Here is a 14,975-nt window from a genome sequence, read left to right on the forward strand (position 1 = left end):
TAATGAATTGTTACTATGCTCTCAAACCCAAACCAGCTGCATTACCCTTCCCCCATCACTACATGGTTGCACAACCCAGTAGCTGCTAGGGCAAACTTCTGAATGCCTCCACTTTTACTCCCTCCAAGCCTTCACCAGGGGCTGCCATCCTTCCTCATTTAATTGCATTTTTTAACTAGAAGACATGAATGTTTGCTGTGTGATTAGCATTTTACCAGACAAGAATCAGGCAGACCTGAGCAGACTAGTGCTGATGTTCTGATCCAGCAGAGCACTTGTGCAATTCCAGCCTTCAGGCAAACCAGGGGTCCAGCCAACAGACAGCCCGGGGCAAAAAACTGAGTAATGGGATGCTTCAGTGAGTCAGGACTCTGAGTCAGACAGGCTGCAAGCTCCAGCAAACTGCAGTGAGATAAACAGAAGACACGATTCAGCTAACTTTATGAAAAAGCTGGACTCTGTGGGTGTGTATGTGAAGAAAAATTAAATTATTATATATATTTCACACCCTCTCTAATGAAGCCCCATCAGTAAATACTAAAGTTTTGGTTGGCTGTTTGTTTGCTTTGGTTTTTTCGGTTTTGTTTTGTTTTGTTTTGTTTTGTTTTTTTACAAAGACATATATGTCTTATCAGACACACAGCTACACAATATCTGTGTACATTTCTTTATAAGACAGAACACTCACAGAAAATTTAATGAAATGCAAGAGTTTATTTTGAAACCAAAATGCAACAATATATGACAATGACAATAATAATTATCTCTAAAGAAAAAATCAACTCATGGAACATTTTCAATTATAATAATTTATTCCCATCAGGTTGCTTGATATGATACTGTATCAATGCAATATCACTGATGGAGGTTTAGCTACACTTTCAGAAAACAGTTGTGCAGAAAAGCATATAGTCACTCTCCCCTCAAATTTCAATGTTCACATGATCTGAAAAAGAGAAAAGAAAAAGGTGCTGAGCTGCTGTAAGCACAACATTTTTTTCAAGAGCAAAATATAACAATGGTTCATTCTACTTAATATATCCCCTCAAAATAGAGCTGGAAATAGTAATTTACTGGCTCATGCAAATGTGAGAAATAGCAGCCTTTTCATACCAGGATGTGGGCAAGACTGGATTCTGTTAACCTCAGTAAACATCATCTATGTTTACATACATATGAGCTGGGTATAGATTAGTGCTTCTTTCAAGAAACAGGCATCACTTATCTTGGAAGGCACAAGAGAGTTTCCTTCATATATATACATATATATGTATTATGCTCATAATTACGCTTTCCTGAAAATATATATAATTTAATGTATTACAGTAAATCTATATCACAGACTACAGTACCATAAGGAAAGCAAAACTGAAATTGTGCTAAACCAGTTTCACACTTTTTTATTTGCTTAGCCAGTACTACAAAGAATTTAAACTGTATGTAGAGTAGGCAAAAAAATCAAACTACTTACAGAAGATTATGCATACATATTTAAATGTCCTTTACAATTAAGACAGTAACAAAATGCAACTATCCAAATAGCTCTTACAAATTAAAATAACGCCTGACACTTCTCATACCTTCATCTGCAGATGTATTTGCCTTAAACTGGATTGCACTGGGATGTCTATTTCTCAATACAATTAGCACATTCAATCATGTCTGAACTAACAAGCAAATTATCTACAGAATATGTTAAGCAAGTTTACAAATTCAATAAGTAACACACCCTTTGGCCTATGTCCAGAACTAATTGCTTCAGACAGAACTGCGTCACCTTTGTAGGAAACAAATTAATTAGCTTCTTAGTAAAAAATGAAAAAAAAATCAGGGACTGAAAATTCAGAATACTTCCCCTCCGAAAAAAAGAATTTGTATGCAAAAACATCATAAAACCAAGATGCTTATAAACCATACAGATTTGAGCTCTACAAGATTAAACATTACTCATCATCTGTTTCAGTCTCTAGTTAAAACACGTAATTGAAATACCCCTGTACAGAGTATTTCAGAGTATGACACACATGATTTTGACTCAAAGATATTTAAATTATTATGTGATAAATGTTAACACATTCACCTTGTAAACTTCTACAGTGAGATGTCCCATATGGAAATCCACTTAATATTGAAAATCTCCTTCCTCTCTTGTGCAATAAAATTACCTCACAGTGGCTATATCTATAGTTACCTGCTCACTTCGCTACCCAGTGCTCACAGTGCATGGTGCTTTCCTTGATTCAAAACATTCCCTCTTAAAACACACTCATAATGGGAGCTTGTAGTTGGGGCTGAGTCACACTTGGCTCTGGCCATGCTACATCTCTTAGGACTAAAGGAGAATTTTAACTCAAGTGAAGGCAGCAAGTCACTGAGTTTTCCTCACTGTTGGTTGCCAAAGAGGCCTGGTGGTGCAGTATGTAATCATGTTACTCCTGCATGAGATCAGGCTGCCCCTGGCAGAGGTGATCTCTGTGGAGCTCCCATGAGCACCACTGCCACCCTGCTCTCCTCTGGGCAGAGCACTCTCTTCCCTTGCCTGCTCCTCTCATGCCTGCATCTACATGAAAAGCAAAGACAGCTTGTGAAGGTAGCTGATAAGTAACCTGCCAGGAAAAAAAAGCCAAACCAAAACCACCCAACCTTTTCTACAGGTACTATTTCTATTTTCTTATGTAGAAGTAGCACTTAAATCTCCTAAGGGGAAAGTAGTGCAGGTAAGTATGGATAACAACTTTGTCCAGCAATGTAAAAACAGCAATACCAAACTTCCTGCATTCTGACAGGCAGAATCACCTTGAAAAATATTAAAATTCCCATCATTGTAGAAAGATTAAGTACAAACAATCAAAGAAAGTGTTGTGATCATAATTATGAAATTAACGTAGCAGAGGGATATTAGAGTGTTCTTCTTAATTACTGATGTATGTGAAAAAACCAGTTTCTCTAAATCCAGAACAGATTACCAGTATAACAAAGACCAATCAACAAACATAGCAAAATGTATTGATTTCTAGTAAGATGAGATTCTAGCACTAGAATCACAAATTCCATACTGTCAAAACTTTTATGAAAAAAAGAAAAGGTTTACCTGCCTAAAATCTGGCTTATTTGAACATTTGGCCTTCCAGGACAAGAACTAGTCTTAGGTTAAAAATCTAAATATAGATTTAGATTACAATATCACTATGTAATTACATACGAGTAAAGAACATGAAAAAAACAAGAGACATTTCCACAATTGTTTTATAATACCAGACAGAGATTTTTTTTTTTTTTTTTTTTGCTGGTTAAAGTCTATTCTTTATTTTACCAAGCTAAAAGTAATTGTTCAGTATTATTAATTTTGGTATCTTATGTGTGTAAATTTGAACTCCCTAAAAGCAGTTCATTATCTTTCATATAGCCAGGTCATGTTTGTTTCTATATGACCGAGTTTACTTTATTAAAAACTTTCATGAACCACTTGGATTTTCGTGTGGATTTTTGCACCAGCTACTGCGAGAATATTTGCTCTCCACAGAACAATGAACATGACTTTCTACAACCAAAAAGGTAATCCATATGTGTTTTCAACACCGTTTTCCAGCTGACAGAATTAATCAACATCAGTGATATATTTCATAAAACTCCTAGTCAATTATTTCAGGGTAAGAATTTTGATAAACATTCTGTTATTTTGTGCGTACTACTTTTGGCACAGTTTTATGTTTTCTAAAAGAACATTCTTGTCCCACCGTAATAATCAGAGTGGATTGGTGCATACCTTTGGTGAGAACCTGCTTAGGTTTTTTCATTATAATCAAAAGCCTATTCTAAAGGGTTGTTAAGAGTCTCACCTCCTTTGGTTTGCAGTGGTATGCTGAGAATGTCAGCTTCTGTGGATGGCTCATTGTTCATGCTGATGCAATATAATGGTTCACCCAAGAAAGAAGGTTTCTTCAATCTTTTTTTGTTGAGTGCTCTTGACATAAAGTAACCTTCAGTAATACTCTTATCTTCCATCTTCTGTAAACCTTCTAGGTCATCAGGTTCCTCTGTTTGGGCCAGTGAATCCTTTGATAAGTGACTACCAGCCAATGCTTTGCTGGTATAGTAGCCAGGGATTTTGCTCTCTGCATTAACACATAAGCTTTTGTCTTCGAGTCCAGCCTTTTCCTGAGCCATTAACATCCCTACAATATGGTCTTCAACTAACATTTTGGAAAGACTAGATGTGGAGTGAAGAGTGGAGTCTTGACTTGTGTAACAAGGGGGACTTAATCCAAAAGAAAGAGATTCCTGAGACTGTGGCATGGTAACGTTACTTATTGTTCTCTGAGGCTGCATACATTCTTCCAGAAGGGTCTTAAGCTGCTCTTCAGAGAGGCTCATTTGTTCTTCAGTCTGAAAAAAAAAAGGCGAGAATTTCTTCTGTCAAAATATAATTAATGAAAGCAGTGCCATAAAACAGCCTGAGAGATACACTGGCAGAATCCTTAAACAAATATCAATGTCTTTCAATTCAAACTGAATTTAAATATACATTTCCATAATCACAAAATTTATGCAGCATCCTCAGTAGGTTCTAGATAGATTCTGTGATGAAAGTTAGGAAAGAAGCTTGATGCCCACAAGGCACTGAGAGGCCTTTAATTTTGCATAGTCTTCCATGAGATCTGACTGGTTTTTAATTACCAGAGCATGCACTTTCTCATATTTATTGGTTTGCTATGAATACCTACAGACACACCCACATAGACACTCTTTAAGGTTTTAGTTACTGAAAGCAAAATAGCACATTCCTAAAGGACTGTTGGGGCAATGTAGCTGGGGTTAGAAATGGTTTTGGACAGCACCAGCCCACAAAGACTGTCACATGCTGACTGAAATATTCCCAGCCTCTCATGCTAGAAATGCCACATAGTCTCTCTCTCAACCATGTGACACAAAGCACATCACTTACCACCATGGCAAGCATGACCCATGACAAGCATGACCCATGGCAAGTGACAGAAGAAAGCTCTGTCTTCTGTAGGACAGTTTTAGTGCTTCCTTCAAGCTGTCACTGCTTGCATAGCTCGCCGATGTATCTTTTCAGGTTAATTTCTTATTCAGAGACTGGCACAGTCCCCTCATTTTTATCACACAGAACATTTCTTAAAATTTGATATTAAAGATGATGACTGATATTAGTTGGTTATGGTGAAGAATAGCAAAGGAAATTTTGCTTAAAGAGGTTAGCAACAGGGAGTTACTTCCAGCTTTTACAATCCTTAATGCTCCTAAAAACAGAGTAGCACTATTTTCCCTAACAATTTAAAGATTATAATGATAAGGATAAGACTATTTTTAGACATATGTAATACATTTGCCCATGAAATAGGAGCTGTAGAAGATATCAGAATATATATTTAAGATGTTGGAAATGTTATGCAACATTTAATAGAGAAAAATTCTTTCTACAATCAAAATCTCAGTTTTACCCAACCTCCAAGACATAAAGGATCAGCTGAAACATTAATGAACCCTTAGGCTACAGTGATTTATTTGAAACAAAAAATTTATTCATTGTGTAATGACTTCTACAGAGAATTTACATTGTGCTAGAGGATGGAGATACTGTCATTTCAGAGGAGAGAACAATATCAGATGTTTAGCTGATATTTTTTTCCCTGAAGGTCTCTGATCCAACTGCAAGAGTCATACTATCCTGTTTGATATATATGACATGACTTGGCTACAGCCAAGGTACCATACAAGGTGTATGGATTATGCCTGAAAACTGATTACTCATGTTCATCAGTGGGGACAGTTTTCAGTCAGGAAGCAAAGAATATTTCTTTGAAAAACTTGTGGCTATTAAAATTTCAAGATGACATTAAAAAGTGAACAAGAATGACATTTTAAGTTACCTTCAGTCACCATTCTGTGCTTACATATTCAAACATTACTAATAGCTAATAATCACTGCTACAGACCAAATCCTGGACAGTTCAGGCACTAACTGATGTGCATAAGCTCAGCTCTATAGAGTTATTTAACCCAATAGTCTTTTCCTGCAGATATCAATTTCCTTCCCAAAGATACTCCAAGTTTCTTTCTTCCACATAAAACTGCAAGTGCATTAAAGAAATCAATGTTAAGGGCTTTTAAACATGAAAAAAAAAGAGAGAAGAAAAACAGCATCAACAGGCTATTATTATGGGTAGAGATCTTTATTTAGATGAACACATCATCAGGTAATTATATTGAGATTCAAGTAATCCTGGTATCAATCTATGTATTTTTGATAATATTAACTGAAATCAAACCTCAAGCTTAAGTGCTTACATAGAAAACATGCAAAATATTACAACATCTTCAAACTTTACTTAGTCTTCTAAATTTTAATCCTAGTGCAGAAAGTACTCACTGATGAAAAATAACTCAGGGAAAAAATTAGTAACAAAACACTATGATGAATAAAAAATGAAACATGAAATGTTTCAAATTTTCACTTTTATATCTAAACTACTAGCCCATGCTGAAGTCCTTCAATTTCTTGAAAAAGTATTTTAATTTGAAGGATAACATTTGTTTCCAAGCAGTGATTATCAGAATGGACTCACTGCAAGAAGCAAGAGCATCCACACAGGAAGAGCATAACATAAGAGACCACTACTGGAAGCACAGCTGCATCGAGAGCATATCCACAGAGCAGATTATACTGTGTAAACATAACTATTTTTGTAACATAGAAGATTCTCACATCTGGAAACCCACATGGATTCCCACATGGTTTTGAGTGTGTGGTTCTATACTAACATATTTCAGCCCTCTTGGCCAAGATCATTTGGAGCTAATTTTATGTTAATGACAAGGCAATTCACTCACTGCAGAAAGAAATTATGTATATGAAGCAAATGAATGATCAGTACAAAATTAACATTGGGAGGAAGATCATCTTGTCCTGCCTTTCTTTGGTCCTTTTATTTCCCCCATCCCCATCCCATTTATCTGCAGTCCATTTTCCCTCATCCAAATTTTTTTCTTCCTTTTTTATCTTTCAGGAAAATCATATGGCTTGTATTCATAGATTACCTCACCAGAGGGGTAAGATTTAGAGCCTAAGGCATATGGGGAGGGAAATTAATATAATAACTATGGAGTTAAAAAGTTTGGGAACTAGCGGGCTTGTTTTTCTCCAGAGTGGCAGGCCTGCAGCCAAAGCAGACAGGGTAAAACATTTCTTTGTTCCTTCCTTTTCCTTTCTCTCTCTCTTTCTCTTTTTCTCCCTTTGGATTTTTGTAAGATATGCATGTAAGGATAAGGAAACTATTTAATAAACCTCTCCAAAAATTATGTTTTAAAATACTAAAGGCACACTGTTATTTTCTTTTGCCAAACTCAAGAGACGACTATAGGCTTAAGGAAAAATACACAGTGGAGAAGATAAATAGCCACCAGTCATCCACTCAGCAGCCAGGAATTCACATTGAAATGAAAGCAGAAAGGCTGCGGTTAAAATCAGGAAACAGTTTAGGGAAACACCGTTGGGAAAGACATCTCACAACAAAAAAGGCTGTGCATTTGCAACCAAATGAGCATTTGAACTCATGGAATTGCATAATACAACAACTGTATTAGGAGTCTGCAGAGTATATATTTGCACACATCAGAAGCAATCCAGTCACATCCAACTGTAACTGTTCAGAGCCAGGACTTGGAATCAGAAACACAGTCTCAGGGAGACACTCAATTCTACATCTCCCAAGCTTTCATTCCCCTCATTGTAAATAATTTACAACTCCTATACAGGATAAATCCTTCAAGACATTTTTTTTTAAATACAAGGACATAAAATGAGTGTCATTCAAAATGCAGAAACAGCCCACTAGACAAGGGAAAATGAGGTATCAGGTCTGGTTTCCATTAAAAACTAGAAAACCTTTTAATTGTTCTGGCTAATTTTTAATAGGACACTGAGTCCTATTCATTTCCTAGGCTTTTTTACCGTTAATGATCCAAAAAACTAATTCCTAGCCAGGAGTTTAGGAGCCTGCTAATGACCTTTACTGTTTATGTGTGGTTAGCTTTTCACACACTTGTGGCCCTCCTCTGACTGAAGATTTCTTGTTCCTTGCTGAATTCCTCCGTGACAGGAGTCTATAGAGAAAACCTTACTGCATGTGGTAGGAATGCAAACTTGTAGTTCACTGTGGACAGCCCTGCTGTGACTACAAGTTTTCAAGTTCAAATCTTTAGGCTTTTTTCCTACATCTGTACAGTAACAAAAACAGACTAACACTGAAAGCCCATATCAGATTTTACCATGGGGAGAAAGCTAACATGCCAGGATTATTTCTAATTATAGTAAATAATCAAAAAATGACACACAGTAAATGAGCAAGCACTACAAAGTCAGAAGGATATTTAAGAACTCGTGTAGCTGGCACATCTATAAACGTGGAAACTTTGTTCCTTAGTCTGAAAGTGCTGCACTCAATAGTTCACATGCTAGTGTATTTGTTTGAAATAATTTACTTTGATGCCTTATTTGCTGACGTTTTTACTAGTGTGTGAGACTGCAACAGTCAATTCTGACGTAACTGCTTTCTTCCTGATATAATGACTCCATTTTAAGAGAATACTGATCTATTGAGACAAAGTTCAGATTTTCGACAGATCAGCCCAGGGAAGTTTTGTAAGTTTTAGTTATTCAATAACTTATTGACAGTTTCTCAAACAGCTCTATTCTGCTTTGAAAAGGCAATCCTTGCCTTCTATCTCCACATAACTCAATGTGGACCATCAGCTCCAAGGTCTCACTTTTCCGCATTACACCCAAGCATCATGTATTTGTCTACAAAGAGTACTGGTCAGTGCAACTGTGAAATATTATTAATACACTGCATACAAACTATACACATCATGTTATTGTAGAAGAGCTTCTTATAATTTCCAGACATGCTAAAAGCCCAAAGTTCTTTTGCACCACAGGAGTCAGTTTGGTGCCCATAACTTGTAAACTGATTTAAATTAATGTAATATGTCCATTGTAGATTAACCCCAGCAGGCAACTAAGCACCACCCAGATACTTGCTTATTCCCAGTGGGGAAGAGTAAGAGGACAGGAAGAGGAAAAAGAATAAAGGAAAGGAAGAGCAAAAGCAATAAAACTTGTGGATTGAGATAAAAATTGTTTAATAAGCAAAGAGAGAGAAAGATAACAAAACAAGCAACACAAAGGCAATCACTCAGCATCTCCCATGGGTAGACCAACACTGAGCCAAAAAAATGGTTAACTTTGTAGAACCTTCTCTTTTCCCTTTTTATTACTGTGCATAAGATTATATGCATTGGCATGGAATGTCTTTTTGGTTAGTTTGGGTCACTGTCTCAATCCCAGCCTGCTGCACATCCCCAGACTATTCACAGGGAGGGCAGCTGAGAACCACAGAAGACCCTGATGCTGTGCAAAGGCTGTTCAGCAATAGCTAAAACATAGGTGAGTTATCAGCACTTCTTGGTCACAAATCCAATGCACAGCACCCTACAGGATGCTAAGAAAACATTAACATCGCAGTCAAACCCAGTACAGAGACCCCACACATCTGCTTTCACAAAGAAATTAAGTGTTCAGCATGTCACTTTACTGCTTCTAGTAGTTGCTTGTTTGTTTTACAAACACTGTGTAAAGAGAAAAAGCTTAATGAATGTAGAAGAAAAAAGTTAATCTTTCCTCTGTACAGCTGCTTCATTCGTTCAGAATGTAACGACAGAAAATATTAAAGGGAGTAGACCAGAAACATGCTCACACCTCAATGAGCATGTTTTTGGAGAGGCCAGTAATGTGTATGAAGTTGAGGGTGTTAAAAATTGAGACTGAAAGCTGAATCGTGGATTCAGAAATTAAGAGCTCCTTACAATCATGATTTACCATCTGGTGGTTGTGTGCTTATGTCTAGTGGGCTTGGGGACTTCAGTAGTGTTTCAGCAATGACATACATCTTCAAGAATGAACAGATTTCCTAAGCTATAGGAGAAAATCTCCTGCTTCTGTTTTTCCCTCCTTCTGCTGTATTTACTTCTGCTAGTTAAATTTTCCCTTCTCTTATTTTTTCCACTGTTTCTGTCTGTGTAAGGGCAAAAGGAACAGGCCTACCAGTCAATTTTTGGTAGCTGCTGCTGCTAAGAACCAAAACACAGAAAGGGCAGAAGTGTCTTGGCAAAAAAACAGAAGCACCAGACAAAAAGAGGAGGAGATTATTGGGCATCTGGTAACATCACTGTCTGAAAAGAAAATTCAACTTGTAACATTATAAGCCACCAGAACCTCAACATCAAAGTGATTATACATTGGAATAAAATGCCTTGTGGAATAAAATAAAACTTCCACTAAAAAAAAATTCAGAATTTTAGAAGAGAAAATGAACTTCATTAAGAAATTTAAAATAAAAAAAACCTAGAATTTTTTCCCTTCTTTTTCTGACAAAGAGAAATTTTAACAGAAATCAAAAGGAGACATGAGTTCATACAATTTTGATCTTATTTAGAGTAGCAAAGTAGGTGAAAACTGTGGAGACAAGGCATGATAGTTGCAGCAGTTTTTTAAAAGTAGCCTATAGATTATGGAGGTAAAAACAATTAAATCAGTTTTGCCTCCAAGAACTTGTCATAAACATGCCCACTTTAGTCATTACAAAGAGGTGTGACACTTATTTAAATTATGCCTTTCTCAAAAATATCAAGTCAATTGCTTGTGGCTTGAGTGTGCCAATAAAGGAAAAGTGTGTTTCATAGCTATGCCACACTGTAAACTCTCTGTAAAAGAGAGAGCAACAGGCTGCTAGAGGTAACAGAAGTTGGTGAAAAAAAAAAAAAGGAAGCTAAAAGATCTTTTGCAATAATTTCTTTTTTATTTGACACTATAGACACTAAGCTACATCGCTTACAGCTGCGGAGATTTCATGGTACTATATGACAGTATAATTAAGAGGTTTGTAAGTGGGAATTATTTCTTAGAACCCTATGGAAATGTTTCCATCATTTCTGAAAACCCAAAAGGCTGTATTTCTGAATTGCTACATGTTGTACATTTTACACTATCTTTCCATTTTAACTTCATGTCATAGTAGCTTTTGATCTACAGGTTGCATAATGTTTTCTGGGTGCTCACATATTACCAGGTTCTCACCCATGGGCACTAAAACCTAAATTACTATGTCCTCACCAAGTTTTAGGAAGGTAACTTTAGGAAACAGAACTTGCAAATGTCACACAGGCCTAAAGTTTCTAACATTTCTATCAGGCACATATTGTAATAAAAAATAAGTAATTTTCAAGTAACTGAAAATTACTCTGCATCATAATTTTCCTCAATTAAGTACATATGACTTTGAAGCTCCATTTTCACTATCTGAACCAATAGGGTATTTTTAACTGTTAGACCCTAAGCAGTATTGAATTCAACCTAAACAATTAAAATATTAAACATAACTCATCAAAATATGCATTTCCATTAGCATGATGGCTTTTTCTGTAATTTTGAAGTTAATATAAGACTTATGCATCATGTTATATTGTACCATTTCCCCTGAGGTCCAAACACCAGTTGTATAGCATATTTGACTTTTGTATATATTGTATAATAAAAAATTTCTTCTCTGAAGTTTCAACATTGTTCTGCTATTTAATTTTACTCCAGCTTCCATCATTAGCAGCAGGGCACAAATTTCAAGTAAACAGGATTTAACAAAGGAAGCAATTTTATTCAGCGTCTTTAACTGAAGATAAGAACTAGAATTCTAAATAAATATATATTAAATTGTGTAATTGAATGTGCACAGAGTATATTTTCCTGACTAGGGCAAAGAGATACTGACTTCATGTAAAGAGCCTGTTTAACTGGATATCCTACTAGTCACTGAACAATAAGAGTTGAGTGTTCCTTAAAGAAAGTGATTTCAAAGTTTAAGAATTTTTAAAGCTGCATAAATCATGATGTATATTCCCCTTCATTTAAACACTGAACTATGATAAAAGTGATTTAAATCACTTTGAATTTGAAAATCCATCTACTCCAAGGTTGCCAACAGATGTTTTGCAGGAATTCAGCTCTTTAACTCCAGATTAATTCAAAACTTATCTCTTCTAATCTACTGTGTTTGCAGATAGAAAAAAATCCAAGTATTTTTCCATATATGAGCCACTTTAAAAATTTTCATTTCTAAAACCTTTCTCAACAAATGGATAGCTCCCTGTTTTTAGAGCACTTGATTTCATACAGTTTCAAGAGTTCTTATATTTGAAGCAAGCTGGTTTTAACTAAACACACTGACAGTGTGTGAAAACATAAGACACAAATTCCTGAAATTGTATTTACAATCCATTACTCAGAATAAGACTCTCATTTTCTAGCCTCTCCTGAAGAAGCAGAACTTCTGCAATCTAGACTACTTAGCATTCAAAACCAGTTTCCTAAACATCCCATTTTGTGTTTTTAACTGTTTGTTATTAAGCATTTAACAGATTTCATTCCATAGAAATCTCTTCCTTGAATATTAAGTTGTGGCTTTAATTTTCAGTAAAGCCAGTAGAATAGACAAAAATGCCTTGATGTGGTTGCAGCTGTTTTCTGTTACAAAACCCCATTTCTTTTTTTTCTTTTTTTTTTTTCGGTCATATTGGCTTAATATTTTTTTCCGAGAAATAGTGTAGCATAATGGGATCACCCTCACATACAGCATCGTTTAAACTGCACTGAACTATCCAGATATTTTAAGAATGCTTACAGGTCTATAATCTACTGGAGGAACAGAAAATGTTCAAGAACAGAAGTGTTCAAGGCCAGATCAGATGCGGCTCTGAGCAGCCTGGTCTGGTGGAAGGTGTCCCTAGCCACGGCAGGGCAGTTGGAACTAGATGAGGTTCAAATCCCTTCCAACCCAAACATTTTATCCTTCTGTAATTCTCTGAAAACAGAGAAGCCACAAACACATGAACTAGGTGACCTATGCAATTAAGAGTACTTTAGTCTTACAAAATATGGAAAGGACTGGCCCAAGGAGCAGCAGGCCATAAAGACTCATCTAAAGCAACTACAGACAGAAGCTTCAGACTCAATTTTCTGATACTCCTCAGGGATATCTTTTAAAGTGACTCTTAACTGGTTGGCCTTGTGCATCAATAGCAACAGGCACCTCTAAATACTGACTTTTTCTAAGTAACATGATAATGTACATGGTGAGTCTGACCCGCAGTATGTATTTTGAAGGCATAAATATTCTCTTCTGACAGCAGAAGTATTATCTGAAGGAAGGTCTGCTATGTGTAGAATAAGAAGATACAGAAACCCATACAGTTCTCCAGTGAAATAATATAGGTAGGGTACAATTTCAGTTATCCAAATTAAGGTTGATTGAATTCTCTTTTATGAATGTGGTTTTCTTGCAGAGTTTTTGACATCCTCTCTTTGTTTCACATTCACACCGCCTAAATCAAGAGCCTCAGCAAAGTGCTAATGTCAGCTGTAGTTCCCCAAGGTCCTCACAGGCAGCAGAGAGACACCAGTATTGGAATTGTAATTCAACCCAGCTAAAATTTAAGGACAGAACATTTAGGATTTTGCTTACTAATTACTTTTTTAAAACTGAAGCCTTTCTGACAAAACATTTAAAAGACTATTTAACCACAAGAAAATAAATAGGAAGAAGTATAAATCAATATTAAAAAATAAATTCGGCAAGTCACAGAAAAAGCAATAAAATATACCACTTTTCAGGAACTTGTTGTGAAGAAATATCCTGAAATATAGAATTGCAAAACCATTATCTAACTTTAAATAACAGGACCCATAATGTATCACACTAGTTTAGCATGGCATAGTCTTGCTCCCACAAGCTTAATATAACAGCATGTACAGTATTGCCATGTATGGGAAAATGCAAGAATTCAAACACTGCTAAAATCTAGAACATTAACAGTACCGAAAATTACACAACTTACAGGAATAAAGAAGAGAAGTTGTCAAACTTTGTACCTGTGTGAATTGCAAATATAGAATCCTACCTCACAGTCTCAGGACTATGAAGTGTATTCTAAAAAAGAAAAAATCAAGTACCCATTCACTGCTTCGGAAATGTTTCTGTACTTTTCAATTCATGGCATGGATAATTACTCCCATAAAGGAAGATCCCATCTAAAATCTATGAAACTGTCTTTAAGGGAAAGATCCCTGTACATAAGCTTAGATAAATGATTAAGGGTATGGATGGTTGTGCCACATCTCTGTCTCTGCTTGTGAGAGGCCAGAGAAAGAAAATCCTTTATCAGTTCTGTTTGGTGCGGCCTGTTGCCACAAGGCAAGTGCAAAGTTTCTACAGGGAACATCAGGTTGTAGCTGTGTTTGTCGATGTGGGCATATATTTTATGGAGCGCTGAAATAACATTTTTTAAAAAGAAAGAGAATAATAAGAAGCTTTTTCTTTACTGAAGAATGGAAGGTTATTTTGAAATGAGGTAACTGCATCTGGCTCTTGTATTTCCATTCAAAAGGAAAACACAAAAGCCTTTAGGAAGAATGTGATGAACAATATTGCCGCAGGCAAAACATTTTATTTGGAGTTTCAAGCCCTCCTGCACCCGTTCTTGATTTTGGATAAGGGGTGGGGCACAAAACCTTTCAGTAAGTACAATAGCAGGAGTTAAAGCTCAAAAAATTCAAATATGTATTACCAGAAAATTCTCATTTACCACATAACAATAACATTAAAAAAGCTGAGACTAAGATAAGTGCTAATGTACTGTTACCACTTGATGTTTGGCAGCTGTTTTTATGAAGACACATAAAAAGCAAAATTATAACATTATTTCTTTTTTTTTTTTTCTAACTACAAAAGGCACTGCACAGAAAGTCTAGTTGTTAAAGTAAACTTCAGTTTTAACTATTTATTAAAACACACTTTTTCTCAGGCTTGTCTAGCAAAGTAAATGTGCAAAAGTACTGTCTACAT

General features: G+C 35.9%; 1 protein-coding gene across 2 annotated transcripts in view; it reads right to left on the bottom strand.

The window, feature by feature from the left end:
- Nucleotides 1-267: 267 nt before the first annotated feature.
- Nucleotides 268-14,975, bottom strand: part of FSIP1 (fibrous sheath interacting protein 1) — a 68,572-nt gene continuing 53,864 nt past the window's right edge. Inside the window, exons 12-13 of one of the 2 annotated variants that reach the window (XM_031065792.1) lie at nt 3,840-4,386; nt 268-402 (exon numbers count right to left, since the gene is read on the bottom strand). In XM_031065792.1, the coding sequence (XP_030921652.1) occupies nt 377-402; nt 3,840-4,386 (573 nt within the window). In that variant the 3' untranslated portion in view covers nt 268-376. Of the gene's footprint in view, nt 403-863; nt 947-3,839; nt 4,387-14,975 lie in introns of those variants that run through there. The other variant, XM_031065797.1, reaches the window with a different exon arrangement.

The sequence above is a fragment of the Geospiza fortis genome, unplaced genomic scaffold (genome assembly GCF_000277835.1).
Source record: "Geospiza fortis unplaced genomic scaffold, GeoFor_1.0 scaffold54, whole genome shotgun sequence".
Classification (NCBI taxonomy): Eukaryota; Metazoa; Chordata; class Aves; order Passeriformes; family Thraupidae; genus Geospiza; species Geospiza fortis.